Here is a 25832-nt window from a genome sequence, read left to right on the forward strand (position 1 = left end):
GTTAAGAAAGAAAAGGCCTTTTTTTCTGGGCACATGAAGTTACCCTGAGTTCAGGTCTGGCTTATGTTTCTCTAGCTGAAGGTTCCCCAATAGTTTTCTTCATATTTTTCTTTTAATTGTAGGATATCCTTGAAGGTTGAGGTATGAATGACAATCCTCATTACAGTCAGGCTTCCAAGAACAGTCTGTTCATGAGCATAGCACTATGTGTTAACAGCACGTATTGCCATTCTTGTCCGGGGATCGTCAGTTAACATGGTGTTATCCTTCTCTTGTGCAGCCACATCAGCAAATGTGGGAGGACTGTTAGGTTGCGTCACCCAGACTTCAGCTCTAGTTGCATGTGTTTCATTTATGTACCCAAACCCTCCATCGTCTCTGACTGTTAGTAGGGTGGGAGGTTCTTCTCATTTTGTACTTACCACTTACACATGGGAAAATCAGGAGTCGGGCAGTTCTATCATGTTTATTAATAAATAGATCATCCTTTCATCCTTTCCTTCATTTTGTAAAATTATTTGGATTTCTCCTTGGTAGTCTGGGTCTGTAACTACTGCGTGGACACAAATTCCTTTTAATGCTTAATAGGAGCATTCCTTAATTAACCCAAAGTGCCTGGGAGGCATTTTGATTCCAATACCAGTTGAAATAGCACATGTCATTCTTTTTGTGACTCTCTGTTGAGATAAAGAGTATAAATCCAATCCGGTAGTCTCAGGAGTAGCTTGGAAAAGAGCTAGTGCTCCTGGGCTAATTTCCCAATATTCAGTTGTTTCAGGATAGAAATCTATTTTATGAATCTGTAAATTTGGAATCGTTTTTCTCATCAAAGGAGTTTCTGATTCTCTAATAGTTCTATTATTTAAAATATTGAGGGAAGTATTTAAAGTTCTCCAGTTTTTATAAGAGCCCTCTCGAAGTTTGATTAATTGCTGTTTAAGCAAACCATTCATTCTTTCAATCCAACCAGTAGCTTGAGGATAATAAGGAATATGAAAGATCCATTGTATATTATATTCCTGGGCAAACTCTTATATTAACTTATCCATTGTCCCTCTGAATTTGAAATGGAACGCCATAATATAATTATTGTCTCTGTTTTAATAGTATTAGTCTGATTGGCTTTCTTGAAGGGAATGGCCACTAAATATCCAGAATAGGTATCCATAGCAGTACCCACATATTGACATCCTTCATCTCAAATTAATGATCAGTATAATCAATTTGCCATATTTGCCCAGGCAGCTTGCCACATGCCAATTGTCCTTTGACTAGCTGTGGTAAGTGTCTGTGTTCAATATATTGATAAATTGGACATTGTAAAATATTTAATGAGATCCATAGTAAAGGAAATACCTTGATTTTGAGCCCACCTGTATATTGCTTTTTCTCCCACATTGCCACATTTTTGGTGTGCCCACAAAGTCAAAGCTGTGGTTAATCCATTGGCTACCAACCAAGAGTCTTGTTTTGTTAATGTTTTGTAGAATGACATTCTGTTAACTTTTTTTGTTTTAGAGCCTCATATACTGCATATAATTCAGCAAATTGACTACTCTTAGTATAATTCTTTCTGGCCTCTGGAAATTTCCTAATCCAGAAACCCAGGGACATTCCTTTGTCTTGTTGTTTTTGCCATAAGTTCCAATTAGCATATGGTTCATTGATAGATACATGAATTTTATGTCCCTTGGTTATAGCTCATGAGGTGTCTGATGTCCATCCAAAGACAGATTACTGTGATAAGCTTTAGGATAATTCAATTAAACTTTTTAGCAATAAAACATAACAGCGAGGAACTGTCTGGGAAGTGAGTCTTGGTCAACGTAGATCTCAATTAGCAAAACTAGAATTTAATATTCAGTGAAACATAAAAATTTTTTTGTGAGGGCTTTAACCGTGCAGCCAGTGAAGGCTTTATCCCATCAAGTAAAAAATAAGGTTTGTCAGGGAGCTGGGAAAAGCCAAGCAGCCATCTTGAATTTCCCATAGCCCCAGCTGTTTAATTTACAGCTATTGTTTAATCATTTTAAATTCCTTGATTTAGAAGTAAACTCTTACTGGGTCCTAAGGACATCAGGATAGAAAAAGGCTGACAAGGAGGGGTTAATTTTTTATAGAATCAAAATGAACTTTATCTGTGGGTGCCACAATCTTCATAGATCATTGTGAAGTAATATTTATATACTTTACCAAAGTAACAAAAGATTTTAAAAACATATATAAATCACTTAAAAACAAAGAAATTCACATAGTCTGTTTTCAAACACGCATTCCAAGAAAACTGTGTTCTCTTAACAGAAAAAAACAAATTCCAGTCTGATACCAGCTTACTGTTAATAACAAAATTTGTTTATCTAGTTAATTTTAATTTAATCTTAGAAAGTCCTTTCTGTAAATCTTGAAGAGGTGGTATTTTTGAAAACGCATCAGAGAGAAACCAGAGCTGTCTATAATGACAAAAAGGCTTAAAATGGCATGCTTAAAATCTGATGACAGTCCAAAGTAACTTGATTACTTTGCTGTGATATGTAACACTTTGAGATAGTAACTAGCATTATGACTAATAACATAATTCAGTACATACCAGAATATTAGAAACTGCATATAATTTCTAGGATATCTATATTGATAACATTTTCCATACAGTATAACTTGAGAAAATTTAATACTCATTTGACAGTACTGCCCAGATCAGGGTTCGAACTGGGGTCTCTGCATTGGCAGGTGGATTCTTTACTGCGGAGCCACCAGGGAAGCCCAAGGGCATTTTGACTGTACATGCTCTTCCCCTGCGTACTCACTTTGATGATTGGTGCTGGAATGCTGAGTTGATGTGTGTCTGGAGCTTGTTCAGTTCAGTTCAGTCGCTCAGTCGTGTCCAACTTTTTGCGACCCCATGGACCGCAGCACACCAGGCCTCCCTGTCCATCAGCAACTCCCAAAATTTACTCAAACTCATGTCCGTTGAGTCGGTGATGCTGTCCAACCATCTCATCCTCTGTCGTCCCCAACCTCCTGCCTTCAATCTTTCCCAGCATCAGGGTCTTTTCAAATGAGTCAGCTCTTTGCATCAGGTGGCCGAAGTATTGGAGTTTCAGCTTCAGCATTAGTCCTTCCAATGAATACTCAGGACTGATTTCCTTTAGGATGGACTGGTTGGATCTCCTTGTAGTCCAAGGGACTCTCAGGAGTCTTCTTCAACACCATAGTTCAAAAGCATCAATTCTTGAGTGCTTTTGGAGCTTGAGTTTGGGTGTATTTCAGATAAATGCTGTCCCTGTTGTAGCTGCTGCTGCTGCTGCTAAGTTGCTTCAGTTGTGTCCGACTCTGTGCGATCCCGTAGACGGCAGCCCACCAGGCTCCCCCGTCCCTGGGATTCTCCAGGCAAGAACACTGGAGTGGGTTGCCATTTCCTTCTCCAATGCATGAAAGTGAAAAGTGAAAGTGAAGTTGCTCAGTTGTGCCCGACTCTTGGCGACCCCATGGACTGAAGCCTACCAGGCTCCTCCATCCATGGGATTTTCCAGGCAAGTGTATTGGAGTGGGGTGCCATTGCCTTCTCCACCTGTTGTAGCTACTTCTAATAAATCATGGGTGGAGTGACAGACGTAGAAAACTACATCAGTATTTGCTTTTTAGTATTTGTATTTGTGTTTGTATTTGTAATGTTGAAGTGGAATCTGTTTTGCTTATATTCTTTTTTTTTTTTTTTTGCTCATATTCTTGTTTCATCATTTGTTTGGGATTAATTTATTTCATTCAGTGCCTAAGTTCTGTGTCTCAAATAAGACTTGGATAAGTGATACATACATTGTTAATATGTTGACAGCGTGAACATAAACTCTCCTTCAGTGTAGATGAATGAACTGGCCCAGAATATTGCCATTCAGTCAACTTATTTTGGAACAGATTCAGTTACTAGGAAATCTTTCTTTCCTTTTGCCTAAGGTTAAAATGGGCTTGTTGGTAGACCTGACAAATACTTCAAGATTCTATGACAGAAATGACATAGAAAAAGAAGGAATCAAATATATAAAACTTCAGTGTAAGGGGTAAGTCATGTATTAAGAGTCTTTAATATTGAAACCTTTGCTGAAATTTGTCATCTCTACTTAGAAACAAAATGTTTCTGTATTTCTAGACATGGCGAGTGCCCTACAACGGAGAATACTGAGACATTTATTCGTCTGTGTGAGCGGTTTAATGAAAGAAACCCACCTGAACTTATTGGTATGTTTGGCTTTACTTTAGCCACTGTTGAATATCTTATTTTGTGATTGGGTTTCTATACTCTTTTTCCAAATGGGTTGATACAGAAATTTTTTTTTTTCTTTTTAAAGGAATTACCAAGAAGTGTTTATTAAAGTAATAGTCTATTGAGAACTGTTATTAAAAACTAAAATGTTGTCTATTCATGATAATATTATGGTAGTGACGAGGATGTTATTTGCCTGGCAGACTTGGTGGGAAACTGTAAATGAATGAATGAAGGAATGAATGATTGTAATCCTTATAACAACTCCCTGTGGTATGTGGCTGTATCCCTATTTTACAAATAGGAAAACTGAGTCTCAGAGAAATTAAGTAGTTTTTCCTTGTTTAAACGTCTAATAACTGTTTAAGCCAAGTTTGTAATGTTTCTGAACCAAGGTCCAAATCTCTTAATTAGGTGTAACACTGGTTTCTAGATTGACCACGTAAAAGTGAAAAAAATTTCTGTGTTATAAAATAACCAAAACAGAGCAAAATGCCATTTGACAAGTTGAGAGCAATAGTTGAGGCATATATGATAAGATAAAAAAATGGATATTCTTATGAAAGGATTCTATAATTCTTCAGGCCAAAGAGGCATTCATCCATAGAAAAATATGGAAAACAATGAAAATGCAATACAGATAGCCAAGAAACATGAAAACAGTTTCATTCTCCCTTGTTAATAAGAAATACAAATTAAAATGTATGTTGTTACCTTCAGCAGTCAAATTTGCAAAGATATAAAAAAATCATAATGTCAAGGATTGGATAAAATGGATGTACTGATACATTGTTAATTAAGGTGTTAATTGATATAGCCTCTCTGGAGGGCCATTTTGGTGATTTCTATTGATCCTAAAAAGTGTTCATATACTTTGACTCATCAAGGCCACATCTAAGAATTTATTTAAAGGAAGTAGTCATAGATGCACATAAAGATTTATGTGAAAGAAATTTTATCACATCTTCCTTTGTAATAAAAAAAACCCCTGGAAATAGCATATCTGATGGAAGCCGATCATTTATATTATACAGTATGCAGTTTATCTAATAGAAGAACAGTAGTATGGGACTACATGACATAGTATTATGGTATGTATATGTGTTTATGTTTACACATTCACATGAATATATGTAACAGGTATGCATATATTTAGGATACAGCTAGAAGATTCACAGCCTAAAATAGCATTGAACAATATATTGAACATTTATTTGAACAATTAAAAGCTCTTTTCATTTGAGATAAGCTATTATAGGGGTAAATGCTAAATGTACTTGAAGAATTCAAGAAGACTTAATGTCTGGAATCAGGTGTCATGATTTCAGAAACATTAATACTCTCAAATTGATAAATTGACCAGTTGTACTCTTGGAGGGGCCTTAGGAAGCATTACTACGAACTAGCTAATGAAGGTGATGGAATTCCAGCTGAACCATTTAAAATCCTAAAAGATGATGCTGTTAAAGTGCTGTGTTCAGTACGTCAGCAAATTTGGAAAACTTGGCAATGGCGACAGGATTAGAAAAGGTCAGTTTTCATTCCAATCCCAAAGAAAGGCAATGCCAAAGAATGTTCAAACTACTGTACAGTTGTAATACTTTTTTACATCTAACAAGGTAATGCTGCTCAAAATCTTTCAAGCTAGATGTACAAGTTGGATTTGGAAAAGGCAGAGGAACCAGAGATCAAATTGCCGACATCCTTTGGATCATAGGAAAAGCAAGGGAATTCCAGAAAAGTCTATTTCTGCTTCATTGACTAGGCTAAAGCCTTTAACTGTATGAATCACAACAAACTGTGGAAAATTCTTAAAGGGATGGGAACACCAGACCACCTTACCTCCCTGCTGAGAAACCTGTATGCAGGTCAAGAAGCAACAGTTAGAACCGGACATGGAACAATGGACTGGTTCAAAATTGGGAAAGGAGTACGTCAAGACTGTCATCCTACTGACAATACGTCAAGTATTGTCATCCTGCTTATTTAACTTATATGCAGAGTACATCATTCAAAATGCTGGGCTAAATGAATCACAAGCTGGTATCAAGATTGCTGGGAGAAATATCAACAACCTGAGATATGCAGATGATACTACTCTAATGGCAGAAAAAGAAGAGGAACTAAAGAACCTCTTGATGAAAGGGAAAGAGGAGAGTGAAAAAGCTGGCTTAAAAGTCAACTTCAAAAAATTAAGATCATAGCATCCAGTCCCATCACTTCATGGCAAATAGATGGGGAAACCATGGAAACAGTGACAGACTTAATTTTCTTGGGCTCCAAAATCACTGCAGATGGTGACTGCAGTGTTGAAGTTAAAAGATGTTTGCTCCTTGAAAGAACAGCTATGACAAACCTAGACAGTGTACTGAAAAGCAGAGACATCACTTTGCTGACAAAGGTCCATCTAGTCAAAGCTGTGGTTTTTCCACTAGTCATGTACGGATGTGAGATTTGAACTATAAGGAAAGCTGAGCACTGAAGAATTGATGCTTTTGAACTGTGGTGCTGGAGAAGACTCTTGAGAGTCCTTTGGACTTCAAGGAGATCAAACCAGTCAATCCAAAAGGAAATCAACTCTGAATATTCATTGGAAGGGCTGATGTTGACGCTGAAGCTCTAATACTTTGGCCACCTGATGCAAAGAGACAACTCACTGGAAAAGACCCTGATTCTGGGAAAGACTGAGGGCAGGAGGAGAAGGGGACAGCAGAGGTTGAGATGGTTGGATAGCATCACTGACTCAGTGGATATGAGTTTGAGCAAACTCTGGGAGATAGTGAAGGACAGGGAAGTCTGGTGTGCTGCAATCTATAGGGTTGCAAAGAGTCAGACATGACTTAGCGACTAAACAACAATAATTCTTGGAAGAACTGATGGGAAAAATTTCTAAATTGAGTATTTTAACAAAGGAGTCTGAAATGCAGTACTTGGATGCAATCTCAAAGATGACAGAATGATCTCTGTTTGTTTCTAAGGCAAACCATTCAATATCACAGTAATCCAAGTCTATGCCCCAACCAGTAATGCTGAAGAAGCTGAAGTTGAATGGTTCTATGAAGACCTACAAGACCTTTTAGAACTAACACCCCAAAAAGATGTCCTTTTCATTATAGGGGACTGGAATGCAAAAGTAGGAAGTCAAGAAACACATGGAGTAACAGGCAAATTTGTCCTTGGAGTACGGAATGAAGCAGGACAAAGGCTAATAGAATTTTGCCAAGAGAACGCACTGGTCATAGCAAACACCCTCTTCCAACAACACAAGAGAAGACTCTACATGTGGACATCACCAGATGGTCAACACCAGAATCAGACTGATTATGTTCTTTGCAGCCAAAGATGGAGAAGCTGTATACAGTCAGCAAAAACAAGACCGGGAGCTGACTGTGGCTCAGATCATGAACTCCTTATTGCCAAATTCAGACTGAAATTGAAGAAAGTAGGGAAAACCACTAGACCATTCAGGTATGACCTAAATCAAATTCCTTATGATTATACAGTGAAAGTGAGAAATATATTTAAGGGATTAGATCTGATAGAGTGCCTGATGAACTATGGACGGAGGTTTGTGACATTGTATAGGAGACAGGGATCAAGACCATCCCCATGGAAAAGAAATGTAAAAAAGCAAAATGGCTGTCTGGGGAGGCCTTACAAATAGCTGTGAAAAGAAGAGAAGCGAAAAGCAAAGGAGAAAAGGAAAGATATAAGCATCTGAATGGAGAGTTCCAAAGAATAGAAGGAGAGATAAGAAATACTTCCTCAGCGATCAATGCAAAGAAATAGAGGAAAACAACAGAATGGGAAAGACTAGAGATCTCTTCAAGAAAATTAGAGATACCAAGGGAATATTTAATGCAAAGATGGGCTCAATAACGGACAGAAATGGTATGGATCTAACAGAAGCAGAAGATATTAAGAAGAGGTGGCAAGAATACACAGAAGAACTGTACAAAAAAGAGCTTCACAACCCAGATAATCATGATGGTGTGATCACTCACCTAGAGCCAGACATCCTGGAATGTGAAGTCAAGTGGGCCTTAGAAAGCATCACTATGAACAAAGCTAGTGGAGGTGATGGAATTCCAGTTGAGCTATTTCAAATCCTGAAAGATGATGCTGTGAAAGTGCTGCACTCAATATGCCAGCAAATTTGGAAAACTCAGCAGTGGCCACAGGACTGGAAAAGGTCAGTTTTCATTCCAATCCCAAAGAAAGGCAATGCCAAAGAATGCTCAAACTGCCGCACAATTGCACTCATCTCACACGCTAGTAAAGTAATGCTCAAAATTCTCCAAGCCAGGTTTCAGCAATATGTAAACCGTGAACTTCCAGATGTTCAAGCTGGTTTTAGAAAAGGCAGAGGAACCAGAGATCAAATTGCCAACATCCACTGGATCATGGAAAAAGGAAGAGAGTTCCAGAAAAATATCTATTTCTGCTTTATTGACTATGCCAAAGCCTTTGACTGTGTGGATCATAATAAACTGGAAAATTCTTAAGGAGATGGGAATATCAGACCACCTGACCTGCCTCTTGAGAAACCTATTTGCAGATCAGGAGGCAGCAGTTAGAACCTTACATGGAACAACAGACTGGTTCCAAATAGGAAAAGGAGTACGTCAAGGCTGTATATTGTTACCTTGCTTCTTTAACTTCTATGCAGAGTACATCATGAGAAACGCTGGGCTGGAAGAAGCACAAGCTGGAATCAGGATTGCCGGGAGAAATATCAATAACCTTAGATACGCAGATGACACCACCCTTATGGCAGAAAGTGAAGAGGAACTCAAAAGCCTCTTGATGAAAGTGAGAGGAGAGTGAAAAAGCTGGCTTAAAGCTCAACATTCAGAAAACTAAGATCATGGCATCTGGTCCCATCACTTCATGGGAAATAGATGGGGAAACAGTGTCAGACTTTATTTTTGGGGCTCCAAAATCACTGCAGATGGTGACTGCAGCCATGAAATTAAAAGACGCTTACTCCTTGGAAGCAAAGTTATGACCAACCTAGATAGCATATTCGGAGAGGGCAATGGCACCCCACTCCAGTACTCTTGCCTGGAAAATCCCATGGGCAGAGGAGCTTGGTAGGCTGCAGTCCATGTGGTTGCTAAGAGTCAGACACGACTGAGCGACTTCCCTTTCACTTTTCACTTTCATGCATTGGAGAAGGAAATGGGAACCCACTCCAGTGTTCTTGCCTGGAGAATCCCAGGGATGGGGGAGCCTGGTGGGCTGCCGTCTATGGGGTCGCAGAGTCGGACACGGCTGAAGTGACTTAGCAGCAGCAGCAGATAGCATATTGAAAAGCAGAGACATTACTTTGTCAACAAAGGTCCGTCAGTTATGGGTTTTCCAGTGGTCATGTATGGATGTGAGAGGTGGACTGTGAAAAAAGCTGAGCGCCGAAGAATTGATGCTTTGAATTGTGGTGTTGGAGAAGACTCTTGAGAGTCCTTTGGACTGCAAGGAGATCCAACCAGTCCATTCTAAAGGAGATTGGTCCTGGGTGTTCATTGGAAGGACTGATGGTGAAGCTGAAACTCCAATGCTTTGGCCACCTCATGCGAAGAGTTGACTCATCGGAAAAGACTCTGATGCTGGGAGGGGTTGGGGGCAGGAGGAGAAGGGGACGACAGAGGATGAGATGGCTGGATGGCATCACTGACTCGAGGGACCTGAGTTTGAGTGAACTGCTGGAGTTGGTGATGGACAGGGAGGCCTGGTGTGCTGCAATTCATGGGGGTCGCAAAGAGTTGGACACGACTGAGCGACTGAACTGAACTGATGGGTTTAAAATTATAACTGTGATATAATACAGTATTCATTATTATATATTACTTGTTTTATATCACTGGACTGTGATTCTGTTCATTGGATTGAAGTGGAAACTTTTCCTTTGGGTCTGCTCAGTTTGGAGCACAGGTTGGGGTGGCAATTATTTATTGTAGTAATACTGAGAAGACAGTAACAGAAACTGGTCTTAGAGATGGTTTCTCATATCATCTTCTCAAACAAAAGAATTAAAGAATCAAGTCTATGTTCTTAGGATCAGAAAATATTGGCCTGCTTTTACAGTGTTTTAATTGTGTTTTTGAGATGCAGTTTTTATCAGCCTTCCGCACATTCTTGCTGAAGGATACTGTGACCACTAGGGGACATTGATGGCATGGCAAAAGTGAGACACATTTATTTTCAAAGTTAGTCTGATTAAAAAAAAAATCTTTAAATTAACTGATGTGACTGTCAGTACATGGAGTTAGCCTAGTTGTGGGATGATACTGTAGAGTTAGTGGAGATATAGAGTTCTGAAACACATAGAAGCTTCAGACGTTTTCTAATCGCTAAGTCTTGTCCAACTCCTCTGCGACCCCAGAGGACTGTAGCCTGCCAGGCTCCTTTTCCATGGAATTTCCCAGACAAGAATACTGGACTGGGTTGCCATTTTCTTCTCCGGGGATCTTCCTGACCCAGGGATCAAACTTGTGTCTCCTGCCTTGGCAGGTAGAGTCTTTACCACAGACCTGCCCAAGAACTGCTGCTGCTACTGCTGCTGCTAAGTTGCTTCAGTCGTGTCTGACTCTATGCGACCCCATAGACTGAAGCCCACCAGGGCCCGCCATCCCTGGGATTCTCCAGGCAAGAACAGTGGAGTGGGTTGCCATTTCCTTCTCCAGCCCAAGAACTACAGCTTCATAATCTCATAATCCCTGGGGGCAGTACCCCCTAATTTATCTTTATAGTGGAAATTTTCAATCATACCAAAAGTAGGGAGAATAGTAAAATGACACCTTATGTATCCATTGTTCAGCTTCACTAATTATCATTTTACTGATTTTTTTTTCATTTTTCCTCTCCTTCTCCTAACAATTTTTTTTCTGAGTTTTAAAGCAAACCATAGATACCATGTCATTTCACTAAAAGTGTTTCATTATGCATCTCTAACTGAGAAGAATTTTTGTTTTTTTATAACCACCATGCAGTTATACCAAACAGAATAATGAGAAATTCCTTAATGTCATCTGATGCTTAGTCCACTTTTAGATTTCCTCAATCCCCTTTTAAAGTTAGATTTTTCAAACCAGGATCCAGCAGTATCCAAATACTACATTTTGTTTTTTCTGATTCTCTCTCTTTTAAATGCTGTCACTTTGTTGGAGAAATCAGGTCTTTGTCCTATAAAATGTTCCATTATCTGGATTTACCTGAGTGCCTCCTCATAGTATTAATTAACTTTTTCCTTTGTCCCCTGTCTGTCTTGTAAACTGGTAGTTAAAACAGGAGGCATAATTACATGTTTTAAGCAAGAATACTTCATAGTTGGTGTCGTATGTTTCCTTTTACCCTACATCAGTTAGCACATAATGTCTGGTGGACCCACTTTTAGGGGTACAAAGATGAGTAAGTAGGGACAGGTGGTGGCATGTTATTTCCTCTGTTACTCTTTAATCTGTCTTTTACCTAATTTTTTTTTTTTAATCTGTTGATGACTGTTACCTTCTTCTGATATTTCATTAGGAGTTGCAAAACAATGATTTTTCTGATTGGCTAATTTCTTCATGAATTAGCTGGAATTCCTCTTTAGCAAAGAACTATTCCTTCTCAACAATTTGATTATCCTGAAATGCAGTTTGTACTGGAAAGGCAAGTTAAATTTCTGATTGTTTTATTTATCAATTTCCAGAATAATGTATTGGTATCTTACCAATGTCTGGTGGTGACTGATTAATCTTATTATTATTTCTTTTTGGAGTATCTGTTTGAACTCATGAATTTTTGTGTAGTTGATATATTTAAATCATTTATAGTCAGTATTTATTCTTATGCCCAAATTGCTTTATCCTAGGCCAGTGGGAGCCCCTTCAAGTTGATTTCTGTATCTTTTTGATAGCACCCCATCAGTCTTTGACAGTTCCGTTGTTTTCTGGAATAACGTGTTTTCCAGACATGGAATTGGTTATTCCTTTAAGGAACCTGGTTCCTTTAAGTGGAAAGTAGTATTTAGAAATAATCTAGGTATAGAGAGCATTCCATAATTAAACACATGAACATTTCTGCAGTTAAATACATGAATATTCATTCACACTAAGTGAGAAAAATAGACTATAAATAACGTCACATCAGCTCAGGTCAGGTTTTGTCCCCAAATGATCTACCCCAAATCTTAATTTTTAAGAGCTTTTTTAAAAATTATAATGACAAATAAGAGATTATGTATGGAGCTATGGTGCATTTGTTTGCTTGTGCTGAAAATTGAGGATAATAATTTTGTGGGCTGCAGAAATAAAGAAGTCTGGTTTTTGTTAAAAGAGAAATGACTGATTTCTTTGTAAATGGTAGACTAAAAGATATGTAACTTAACTAATGCCTCTATTTTAGGTGTTTCTAGTTATAAATACATAGGTCAGATTTTCGAATATATATTTTTATGAGTAGTGCATGTGAATTTTGTTAAAAAGTTTTTTTCTTTTGATTATATAAAAATTTTTTAAGATTACTTGACGTGTAATAAGTTCTTAATAATAGTTTCCTCTTGCTGTTCTTCTTCTTCTTCTTATTTTTGGCTCATTTAGACCAGAAGAATCTCAACCTAAACACTATTGACATTTTAAATAGGGTAATTCTTTATTTTGGGGGACTCTTCTGTGCACTGTAGGATGTTTAACAGCATTTCTGGCCTCTACCCATGAGGTGTTATGCCACCCCACCAGTTGTGACAATTAAAATTGTCTTCTGGGACTTTCCTGGTGGCTTAGTGGTGAAGAATCTGCCTGACAGTGCAGGAGACACAGATTTGATCCCTGTTCCGGAAAGATCCCACATACCACCTAACGACTAAGCTCGTGTGCCACAGCTATTGAGCCTGTGCTCTAAAGCCAGGGAGCTGCAACTGCTGAGCCCCCATGCTGCAACTACTGAGGCTTGTATGCCCACGTTCCACAGCAGGAGAAGCCACTGCCGTGAGAAGCCTGAGCACTGCCACTAGAGAGTAGCCCCTGTCACAGCTAGAGAGAAGTTGGCATAGCAACGAAGACCCAGCATAGCCAAAAAAACAACAAAAAGTCTCCTGACATTGCCAGATGTCCTCTGGGGAGGGGGGTGGGTAAAATCACCCCCAGTCGAGAATCATTTATTTAGACTCATCAGGTAACGTTTTTGATACTAAAAATAAGTTTATCTGATTAGTGAGATAAAAAGGAAGTTGTGTATATTGAGATGAGGCAGTATTTAGAAAGCCATGTTGCCACCAGCCCTGTATAAGTCACCTCTTCCTAATTTATACTTATAGTCATTTCAGTATGTATATTTTTATAGTTAAAGCCCAGTTCTCTTTTTTTGTTGGGGAGATTGTTTTCCTTTCTTAATTTGAGATTTTAAAGGACTATCATTTTTCCTTAATATATAGATTAATGTTACTTTTTGAGATTCTGTATAAATTTATTTCCTTATGTTAGCTTAGAATAGAAAATGATAACAAATTTGAATAAGAAGTGACTTGAAATAGTTAATCAAGAGCTAATCTTTACTTACAAACTGTGCTCTGCTTGCCACTAGATGGACCCATTCTCATAATGAACAGAGGAAAACTGAAAAAAAAAAAAAAAAAAAAAATGCTTCCCCTCCCCAACTCCTAAACATTGAAGATAAATGAGGTTAGGCTTGTAGTATACCTATTTAATGAAATTAAAAAAAAAAATCAGGTACATAATCTTCCATATTTTTCTATAGAGATTTGTTTTGTTGAAGGTTTTTATGTTTCTTACTTCACGCTTTTCTTACTTTAACAATCTAGTCATTTATTAATACTTTGAAGTATAACAATAAAGTAAAACTTTATGTACTTATTTAACAAAGAATATTAAAAGAGCACTGGTACTTAAATTGTGTATCATCACATGACTTAATCACTTGATTGCAATTATTCGTACATATGTTATTTGTAAAAATATTTGCTCTAAAGAGATGCAAAAACAGTAGTGGTGTAGATGAGAAACATATCTAAAGTTAGAGTGTTGTTATTTAGTCTCTAAGGCATGTCTGACTCTTCGAGACTCAGTGGACTGTAGCCTGCCAGGCTCCTCTGTTGGGATTTCCCAGGCAAGAATACTGGAGTGAGTTGCTATTTCCTTCTCCAAAAATTAGAGTATTTGTTGCTTAAATTGGTCTCAAATATAAAGTAGAAAGGAAATTTACATATTGTGTTGATACATGTTGAATAAAAAAGTCTGTTTACATAAACTGACATCTTTGCATAATTTTTGAGGCATCTTTTCTTACAGAGTACTGGAGATGATGACTTTATAGAGTTTCATGATTATAGCAGCTTATTTCTAAGGAGTGTCTTTTTTTGTTCAAGGCTGATCTCTTTATTATTATTTTTTTAAATCTCTTAGGAAACTTCATTTCAGTTACATCATTGTTCTCTATTACTTTCAACCTCTGTGAATTAACCAGATCTTTCTCAGCCTATAAACGTATTAAACCTCTTATATTAAAATATTACCCTGCCCCCAAAAAACCTTTTCTTGCTCTTTTATATGTCCCTTTCCCCTTCCCAGCACACTTTCCAAAAGATTGATACTCAAATCCGTCCATTCCTATTCACCTCATTGCAACCTGGAGTCCTCCCTCTAAACAAATAGCGACTTTCAGTTCTTATCTTCATGTGACATTTACACAGTGCTTGGGACTTCCTCTTTCCCTGGTAAACGTGACCCTATGTTCATGTTCTCTTTATTTTCTTGGCCCCCATGAAAGTTCATTTTTAGTCTTTTTTAAAATGCCTTCCCACCCCCTCAACTTATTCTTGAAAGGTTAGTTTTCCTCACATTCCATCTTTATTTATGTTTTCTTGTTCTACCCATTTTTAGTGATTTTTATCCACACCACAGACACCTTCTGTAGTTGACTATATGCTGATCATGAATCCACAACTCCAGCTAGACCTTTCTGTGAAGCTCTTTACCCTATTTCCAAATATTTTTGAGTCTCATAAGAAAACACTGCCCCCCTCCCTTTTTTTTTTTTGTATTTTGGCCACACCACCAGGCATAGGGATGGTTCCCTGACCAGGAATTGAACCCACGCCTCTGCAATGAAAGCGCCGAATCCTAACCACTGGAAGGTTAGGATCCCTCTGGGTCACCAGGGGACTTCCTATTAAGAACCTTAAACTCTGCACGTCCAAGTGTGCTCACTGTGTTGACTCTGCACATCCAGCTGTACTCATTGTGTTGCCCAGTAAACTGATATAAACTCCTGTATTTCATAACTTGGTGGGTGGTATCACTGCCTAATTAGTCATCCAAGTCAGAACCGAAGACTCCTTCTACATCTTTTCTATCAGTGTTGACAGTAATTGATCCCTCAGATTGCAGATTCTGCCTTAAATGTTTCTTCCATCTGCCTCTCCGTGTTATTCCTATCACCAGGACCCTTGTCAGTCAAACCCTAATCTCACATAGAGATTAGTGGATGATTTCCTTACTAGTTTTCTTGGCTTCATTGATGCTTCTTCTCTGTTTTGTGTTGAACTGCCATTGAAGTGGATTTTCTAAAATGTGATAATTTAGTAATGTACACCAAGTCGTTTTTTATTACATTTTCAAAGTAGTTAAAATGATTTGAGAATGCAATCATTTTTGGAAGTTATGAAGCTCATTTGTAGCTTTGCATATTATAAAGATAGGACCATACTTACCTGGAATATGTTCTGAAAAAAAGCTTAACAAAAACAAATTTCTTTTTCTCAGCAGTTTTTCCTTTTAAAAGTCTATTTTGAAACGTTATAGGCTAATGTAAAGTTGGCTTCTAGAGAACTTTAAAGTAGTATTATTTTTATTGTACTGTATATTCATCAATTTCTGTATCCAGTCAAATGTCCTGTGTGGGTATGTATGTGTGTCTTTTAGAATTGTGTGTTTGATGAAATATCTCCATATGTAAAATGCTTGGATCTTTTAGTTTTGAAATTAAAATTTAGACCTTAGAAACATTTGTAATTAATAAATCAGTATGTTATATTTACACTTTTTGCTAGTGCTATAAGTTAAATTCCAAGCAATTTAAGCTGACAGGTTTAATAGTTATAAGAGAGGGCTGAGTTTTAAAAATGTGGTTGTTTTATAAAATGATTGAAATGTTTTGTTTGCAGGTTGGAATTTTGAAGTGAAATGTGGCCTCTGAAGTGATTTGTAATTTTAAATCAAAACTGCTTTATTTTCTAGGTGTTCATTGTACCCATGGTTTCAATCGCACTGGTTTCCTCATATGTGCCTTCTTGGTGGAGAAAATGGATTGGAGGTATTTGTTTCTTGTTGTAGTGAAAGAAGATATATTTAGTAATTGATAAAAAATTTTATTGATTTTTTTTCAGTTTTAGCATTTTATATTTCTAGGTTTTTGGTGAAGTAATGATTAACATGATTTCAGTGGTTTTTATTTTAGATTTGGTTAATCTTTAGAATACCATTCATTACTGATGTTTTCTACCAAGTAGCATGTTGAGTGCTTATGGATCCTAAATACTATACATTTTCTTTCCCAGATTTTTTTTCACATCTTTCAGAATTATCAGAGATAAGTTCTCCCAATATTTTGTGTATGTTTTCACCTTGGAGGTTACTACTGTTGTTTTTCATTTCATTTTTAAGTACCTTTAAAAAAAAATAGCTGCTGAGTATTAGAAAAAGCTTAAATACCATAAATACCACGCACCTTATGTTAAAACCGTTTCAGAATGGTTTGTCTCTTAGTAGATTGAATGCCTTGAGAGTAGGGACTGTGGTGTCTCCATTTTATAAAACTTCTGTTGTGCTTTGTATAATAATCTTAAATATAAAGGTATTTTGGGGGACTGAGTTACTCTGTTTAAGCCAATCAACAGGTCTTTATGAGCACCTGTTAACTTGTAAAGTGTCTTTTTAGATTCTGAGAGATTAGAGAATGAGATATTTCTGAATTTCCTCATATACTTTAAAGGTCTTTTGTTTACAAAGCCTTTCATGCAGTAAGTCCTTCTCTGAATATAATCACCTGAAGTAGACATGTGATTATATGTTTCCCTGTTCACTTATCCTCTGTGGTTCTCTACTGCATACATTCTGCCTCTGCCTTTCTGCCCTTTCAGATGCTCTAAAAGGTAACTCTACACTATGTCGACTGCTGTGTCAGACTCAGCCTATGCTTAGCCTTGCTCTGGTGACCTCTGCTCTTAACGCTTGGGTCTGTTGAAAGTTCCTGAAAAACCAGCATGCTTTTACTTTATCTTCATGTTGCTTTTCCTTGACTGGTGTTTTCTGTTACAATCAGACCTCAACCTTTAAGGGTTTACTTAAATTCTTTACAGACTCCACCCGGGTCTCCTCATTACACTCATTGCAGTTTACCTTTAGAGTTTAGGAAATACCATGTACCTTGTGTTAAAACTGTTTCAAAATGATTTGTCTTAGTAGATTGAATGCCTTGAGAGTAGGGATTGTGATGTATCTATTTTATGAAACCTCTATTATACTTTGTTATAATAGCCTTAAATATAATAAGAGAATTTTGATAAATCTGCATAAATGGAGAGTAGTGAGGAAATTGCATGGTGTTTATTTTCCATAGTATTGAAGCAGCAGTTGCTACTTTTGCTCAAGCCAGACCACCAGGAATTTATAAGGGTGATTACTTGAAAGAACTTTTTCGTCGCTATGGTGATATAGAGGAAGCACCACCCCCACCTCTATTGCCAGATTGGTGTTTTGAGGATGATGAAGATGAAGATGAGGACGAGGATGGAAAAAAGGAATCAGAACCTGGGTCAAGCGCCTCCTTTGGTAAAAGGAGAAAAGAACGTTTAAAATTGGTAATGTTTAAAGCTATTATTATAGTCTTTACCTTTTTCCTCTACAGGCTTATTGAGATTTATGCAAATAGAATGTTGACTATGTTTGTTTTGCTGGATTTGTAAGGTTTCTCTATACCTGTTATTTCCAAAGACTCTTTTTTTTGACTGCACCACGTGGCTTGTGGGGTCTTAGTTCCCCAACTGACGATTGAACCTAGACCCTTGGCAGTGAGAGTGTGGAGTCTTAACTACTGGACCACCAGGAAAGTCCCCCAAAGACTTTTTTTTTTAATTAATTTTTATTGGAGTATAGTTGCTTCATAATGTTGTATTCGTTTCCTCCTTCAGCAAAGGAGGTGAACTTTTCAACAAAGGAAAGTGAACTTTCCTCACTTCAGCAAAGTGAATCAGTTATACATACACAGTTATCCCCTCTTTAGATTCCCTTCCCATTTAGGTCACCACAAAGCATTGAGGAGAGTTTCCTGTCCTCCCAAAGATTCTTGATAGCCATGGATCATGGCCTTTTCTACAAAAAATTTTCAGTTATATAAATTTATCCCATTTTTATTTCTTAGGTAAACCAAAGAACTGTTAGATGTTAGATTGAGAATTTATTGTTTCTTTGCAAAAGATGTGAGATTCCAACTAAATGTAAAGTGAATATTTTTACTAGTACTTTACAAACTTGTCTCATATTTAAAATAACTTTATACATAAATTCTCCTTTCCATGGGTGGCACTTTCATATTTTTCTGTAAAGTTGAATTCAGAAGACTCTTATTTCTTCAGTAAGCAATTCCTATTAATCTTCTAGAAATACAAGGCCTAACAAAAAACATTAGGTGTTACCTTCTTTTCTTGGTGGGATAGTGGGATATATTGAGAAGAAAAATGCTGGTTGTGACTGTACATACAGAAGTATATGTTGTAGGCCAAAGGGGAAAGTTAGGAAAAGTGTGGTGGTAATTAATTGTTAATAAAGTTAATCATTCAGGTATGTGGGATACCATTGTTGAGTAGTAAGCAGTATACCTCACAACTCATTTCTTAGTAGGTGTTGATTCACAGGCAGGGAAGAAAATGCCTTAAATGTAAATCATAAAATATAATTATTTGGGACTTAAAGTTTCTTGTTTGGAAAACATTTTGTTAATATGTACATATTTCAAACTTCAGCATTCTGCCACCACTAACAAGTGTATAAATTGCTTTGAAACATGAAACTAATTTCAAAAAGAACATTTTTTTTTACTCTAACTTATTTTCTGGATTTATATATATCTGAAATTACTGAATCACATACCTGGAAAAATAAGTATCATATTCTAAAGAAAGTCTACTAGCATAACGCATAGATGATTACCCTCTTATATCATTTTTATGAGGGAATTCAACTGAATTTTTTAAGAGTAACATTAATTAGAAGCATATACTTAATGTGTTCTTGAATTATGATCTAGTATTTAAAAGTGTAAAAGTTTAAACGGTTTACTGGAAAAGGTCAGTTTTCATTCCAATCCCAAAGAAGGGCAATGCCAAAGAATGCTCAAACTACCGCACAATTGCACTCATCTCACACGCTAGTAAAGTAACGCTCAAAATTCTCCAAGCCAGGCTTCAGCAATATGTGAACCATGAAATTCCGATGTTCAAGCTGGATTTAGAAAAAGCAGAGGAACCAGAGATCAAATTGCCAACATCCATTGGATCATTGAAAAAGCAAGAGAGTTCCAAAAGAACATCTGTTTCTGCTTTATTGACTATGCCAAAGCCTTTGACTGTGTGGATCACAATAAACTGTGGAAAATTCTTAAAGAGATGGGCATACCAGACCACCTGACCTGCCTCTTGAGAAACCTGTATGCAGGTCAGGAAGCAACAGTTAGAACTGGACATGGAACAACAGACTGGTTCCAAATAGGAAAAGGAGTATGTCAAGGCTGTATATTGTCACCCTGCTTCTTTAACTTCTGTGCAGAGTACATCATGAGAAACACTGGGCTGGAGGAAGCACAAGCTAGAATCAAGATTGGCAGGAGAAATATCAATAACCTCAGATATGCAGATGACACCACCCTTACGGCAGAAAGTGAAGAAGAACTAAAGAGCCTCTTGATGAAAGTGAAAGAGGAGAGTGAAAAAGTGGGCTTAAAGCTCAACATTCAGAAAACGAAGATCATGGCATCTGGTCCCATCACTTCATGGGAAATAGATGGGGAAACAGTGTCAGACTTTATTTTTGGGGCTCCAAAATCACTGCAGATGGTGACTGCAGCCATGAAATTAAAAGATGCTTACTCCTTGGAAGGAAAGTTATGACCAACCTAGGCAGCATATTCAAAAGCAGAGATTTTACTTTGTCAACAAAGGTCTGTCTAGTCAAGGCTATGGTTTTTACAGTGGTCATGTATGGATGGGAGAGTTGGAGTATAAAGAAAGCTGACCACCGAAGAATTGATGCTTTTGAACTGTGGTGTTGGAGAAGACTCTTCAGAGTCCCTTGGACTGCAAGGAGATCCAGCCAGTCCATCTTAAAGGAGATCACTCCTGGGTGTTCACTGGAGGGACTGATGGTGAAACTGAAACTCCAGTACTTTGGCCACTTGATGTGGAGAGCTGACTCCTTTGAAAAGACCCTGATGCTGGGAAAGATTGAGGGCAGGAGAAGGAGATGACAGAGGATGAGATGGTTGGATGGCATCACTGACTCAAGGACATGAGTTTGAGTAAGCTCCGGAAGTTGGTGATGGACAGGGAAGCCTGGCATGCTGCAGTCCATGGGGTCGTGAAGAGTCCGACACGACTGAGCGATTGAACTGAACTGAACTGATTTTACAAAATGAGTTAAGTTTGCAGCATTTATTTTTCTTTGCCAGCAGAAATGTTTTAAAAATGACATTTATTTAAAAATATTAAGTACCATTAAATCCTTATTGTTACAAAAGAGCTCCAGTGGCATAAGAGGAAACTAGCAGAGAAGTGCATGTTTCTTTAGGGGAAAAAAAATGATGTAAAATAAAAGCAAACCCAAACCTGGTTTCTCCTGTTTTGTTTTGTCAGTTACTCACAGGAGTATTTAAAAATTCCTCACTATGATTATGGATTTACCTGTTTCTCCTTATAGTACTGTTAGATTTTGCTTTATATATTTTGAGGTGACACATTTCACATTCGTGTGAAAATGCCTTTATTTTCCTCATCTTTTTGAAGAACAGTTGTTCTTCGAAACCCAGGTTCTTGACTTCTGTGTTGGCGTGTTGAAGATACTATTCTGTAATTCATTTCTTCTGAGAAGTTGCTTCTTTGAAGGCAATTTGTTTTTGGTTTTGATTTTCAGCAGTTTTACTATGATGTTTCTCCCTGTGGTTTTCTTTGCATTTTTCCAGCTTCCTACTTGCAGTGACCCTTGAATCTATGGTTGGATTTTTCTTTTATCAGTTTTAGATATTCTTGGCTATTATCTCTTCAAATATTATTTTAAATCAATTTTTTCATCTCTTTCTGTCTCCCCAATAGACCTTTTATATTTTATTATTTCTTAAAATGTTGTCTATGTTCTTTTCAGTACTTTCTATCCTTTTGTTTCATTTTTTTCAGTCTGGATATTTTTTTCTGACCAAGTGTTTTAATTCTCTGTTTTAAGTTTGTGCTGCTGTTAAATTTATCCATTAAGTTCTTAATTTCAGTTATTTTACTTTCACTTCTGGAATTTCATCTTGAGTATTAAAATAACTTTCAGTTCTCTACTGGGATTCTGCATCTTGTCATTTAGGTTTTTGAATTTATTAAGCCTATTTGAAAGCCCATGTGAAGTAACTAATGTACAGCTATCCTCTGGGTCTTTCTTTTTTTTTTTTTTTCTTCTTGTGTCCTTTAATTTCTAGTCAATTGTAGTTTTTTGTTTGTTTGTTTTCTTCATACCTGGGTATTTCTGCTAGCTAGACATTATGTATGAAAAATTACGGAAATGATTTGTGGCTCTTTACCACGTTATCTTCCTTCAGAGAAGATTTACTTTTGCTCCTACACAATATAGGAGTAGAGAATCTTAACTCAGTTCGGAATTGACCTGTTAAAAGCTGGGCTTTAGTTTGAGAGCTGGTCTGATTTTGGTTCACCCCAATTCCTAGAGTGTGGTCCTCTGGGAATTCTAACTGAAAGCCGGGAAAATTAAGCAGGACCTCTCCTTGATGGCCTGGTACTCTAGTTTTTGTTTTCCCATTCTTGTGATAAATGCTGAAAGTTCTGTTCAGTTTCTTACCCTCTCAGCTACTGTTTTTGAAACAGTGCCTATAGAGGAAAATCCTAGAGGAGAAAAATTATGCCAGCTGTCTAGCACATCTCGCTGGAATTCCATTCTTTCTGAGTTCTTGGCTTCAGGTCCTTACCACCTTTATAATTCTCTGGTGTCTTAAAACAGGTACTTTTAACTTGTTTTGTAGTGTTTTCTCATGGCTACACAATTGGTCTAAATAAGCTAGTCTGCCATTGCTGAAAGCAGCAAGCTTCCCTTCTCTGTTTTTGGAGGAAGCAATTAGGTTTGATCTCTGACTGACATTGAGGACATGGTGAATTTCAAGAATATTTGTATTTATACTTCCAAAGGTGGAGTCATGAAAAAAGAAAACTCTAAAGCCTTTTGTACTTTAGTAGGTTTTTCTTCTTTTCAGATCATAATTAGTAAATATTAAAATTGTTAAATATTTTTTATTTATAAAAATAATATCTTACATTAAAGAAAGTTTGGAAACAAATAATCTTTCAGTTTTCACCCTACCACTAGCATTTTTATCATCTTAAAAGAATTTCTTCCTTTTACTTACCTGTCTAGTTACTTATCTCTTTTAGAGTGTCCACAAATGACATAAAGTTCAGTTCTCTTTGTAAAATAAAAATGTGAAAATCTGGAAGTGTAAAGGGTTAAAAGTTATCTCTTTATTCCCACTTCTACTCTACTTTTTGATTATACTTCTAGATACTGACTTTTTCTATGCATTTATATACATTTATTCAGTTTTAACCTGACTCCCCATATCTATTGTTAACATAAATGTATTTAATATTAGCTTTTTTTTTTTTTTCCCCACTTGGATATCTTTTCTTAGTACATACAGAACTACCTCATTCCTTTTAGGTAGCACCAGAGGGAATAGTTTATAAGCAGCAAACAGAACATTTCTTTAGAAGACAAGAGAGGACATCAAGCCATAAAATAACAGCAGGCTATTATGAAGAAGAACCAGTTAGAGAACTTGGAAATTATAATAATAAAGGAAAAAATCAGGAGGTGGGTTTGATAGCAGCCTGAAGTTAGCAGCCTGAAGGAGATTATCAAACTGGAAGATCCAGGTAAGAAATTTTTCCTGGATGTAGCACAAAAGGACAAAGAAATATGCAGAATAGTTTAGAGTTTTAGGTAGTGACCTGTGTGAATGATTTAATGGTACGAAAAGTCACAGAGGGAACAAGTATGGTAAGGATAGGAAGTGTCTTTCTGAGGTTTATTTTCTGTGACAGTAGAGCTAGGTCACAGTAGTTATCTTAAGAAACTAATGGGAGATGAGAAAAAGGAGACAGTTGTGGTCAGGGTCCACAGTGCCGCCCCACTTTTGAAAATTTGCTAGAACTTAACATATACTTAGTTGTCTTCAGAGCTAAGATTTAGTGCAGCAATGTACTAAGAATATCCGGATCAAAAGGGGAAAAAAGAAGTGGAGTTTTGAGGAGTCCATGTGCAGGCTTCCTTATGCTCTCTCCTTCCCACAGGGAATCAGTCATACAGAGCTCACTCTTCCCATAGCAGTGGAAATGCAGCAGCATGTGTGTGATGTTGCTGTCTAGGGAAGCTTGTTAGAGTCTCAGTGCCTACGGTTTTTATTCATGGTTGGTCATGCAGATAGCATGTACCTAGCATGTATCAGTATTCCAGAATCCCAGAAGCAAAGCATTTGTTCAGCGTAAGTTTTGGTGTCTGTACAGGTAGTTTAGGCATGATGACCCAGTCTTATCAGTTGACTGAGAACAGTGAAGGTCGTTTCCCAGATGCCATCCAGAGGCCCACCTGGCAAGCAGTCCTGTTACGTTAACTCTTTTCTACACACTGGTGCACACTATTTGAGCAGTTTAATATGAGCAAAAAGGGAGATGGAGGGTGATTGCTTGATGCAGACATATTTAGGAAAGGCTTCAAGCATAGTTATTACTTGAGGATAGGAACTAGTAGAATCAATGAAGTTGAAAATAACCTGAAATCATAGCAGAAGAAATGGTAGAGCAATTTCTGAGGAGACTGAAGGAAATGGAGTTCATGAGCAGATAGAAATAGGTCTTTAACAAGAGTAGAGAAATCCCATCCTTTGCACTGAGATTGTGACTTTTCCTCAGTAAATTTCAGCTGCCTACTTCCTTGTGGGTAGGGAAGGCATCCCATCCACAAAGAGAGCTTTTATGCAGCCAGCCACAGTGGATATCTGCCCTACTTGATGTCTGCTGCTGCTGCTAAGTTGCTTCAGTCGTGTCCGACTCTGTACGACCCCATAACGGCAGCCCACGAGGCTCCCCCGTCCCTGGGATTCTCTAGGCAAGAACACTTGAAGTCTAGTTGACTGCTAATGGCTGAATGAGTTAGCCTGAATGGAAGAGGAGCTATAGAAAGAGGCCAGGAGAGCAGTGAGGATGTAAGAGAATTGTTTACACTATGCTATGGGACTTGGGCAGTGCGAGAATGAGTGGTTTTCACTTAAGAGAAAAGTGAGTGCTTTTCTTGGTGGAGAGCTAGCTTCCAGTGAAGACACAGGGTACAGAGTGTTCGTGAAAAAGGTTGAGTTTGCAGGGAAGGTTATTTATGAAAAAGAGATTCCAGGGTTTACATTGGAAAGGTGATTAATGATAAGATGAACCAAGAAGGGGCTCAGAAGCAGTGAGGACAAGACCATCAGAGAGGAAAGGTGACTGGAGAGTTGAATTTTGGGTGATGTCAACAGTGTGGTTGACAGGCATGACATGTGTGGATGTAATTAATTGGCAAGTTCATGGTTAGAAAACTTTCATTTTTCTTTTATTTTAGTTGAGATTGAAGATAGTTAACAGAGAGCCAAGAGTGATTAATTCTTTGTATCTGTACTGAGGCTCAATATTTATTCATTATGTTCAGTTAAAAAATTTAGCTTGTTCAAATGTAGTGTTTGTGTTTTTAGGATTAATTTATGCTAATTTGACCTTTGCTTTTCAGAAATTATCATTGATTTTTTTGTCTTTGCTTAGGAAATACATGCTCATAGGTGAGACTGGATACCTTCTTCATGTAAAACTTCTATGCTATTAGTACTTTCAGAGTAAAGATGCTTTCTTTTTTTAATTAATATGTACAAGATATAATTTTATCAGGATATTGAAGTTATTTGAGTATCTCAGTAACTATGTTGAAAAAACAACCCCCTGATTAAGTTTTCCTTTGAAAATACTCTGTTTAGTTATTGTATTTAATGGAGAAATGATTCTAAAACAGAAACTTCATTGGCTGATAAAGAGAGGTTATGGTATAATAGGAGAGGAATGGTACTCTTTCATCCTTTGGCTCATGGAACCTCCCTTGAAGGAAAACAAAGTAGATGACATTTTAAATAACTATAAAATATGATTCAGAACTAGGGGCAAAAAGTAGGATCAGCGTCTGCTGGATTGACCTAGGACTCTTCTAGATTTGACCTAGGACTTTTCTAGATGTATATGTAC

At 37.3% G+C, this 25832-nt stretch overlaps 1 protein-coding gene across 4 annotated transcripts in view; it reads left to right on the plus strand.

The window, feature by feature from the left end:
• Positions 1–25832, plus strand: part of RNGTT (RNA guanylyltransferase and 5'-phosphatase) — a 249562-nt gene that overhangs the window by 16959 nt on the left and 206771 nt on the right. For all 4 annotated transcript variants that reach the window (XM_061427846.1, XM_061427844.1, XM_061427847.1 and 1 more), the window contains exons 3-6: positions 3952–4055; positions 4145–4233; positions 16492–16567; positions 17873–18113. In XM_061427846.1, coding sequence (XP_061283830.1) covers positions 3952–4055; positions 4145–4233; positions 16492–16567; positions 17873–18113 — 510 coding nt within the window. The remainder of the gene's footprint in view (positions 1–3951; positions 4056–4144; positions 4234–16491; positions 16568–17872; positions 18114–25832) is intronic.

Source organism: Bos javanicus, chromosome 9 (genome assembly GCF_032452875.1).
Source record: "Bos javanicus breed banteng chromosome 9, ARS-OSU_banteng_1.0, whole genome shotgun sequence".
Classification (NCBI taxonomy): domain Eukaryota; kingdom Metazoa; phylum Chordata; class Mammalia; order Artiodactyla; family Bovidae; genus Bos; species Bos javanicus.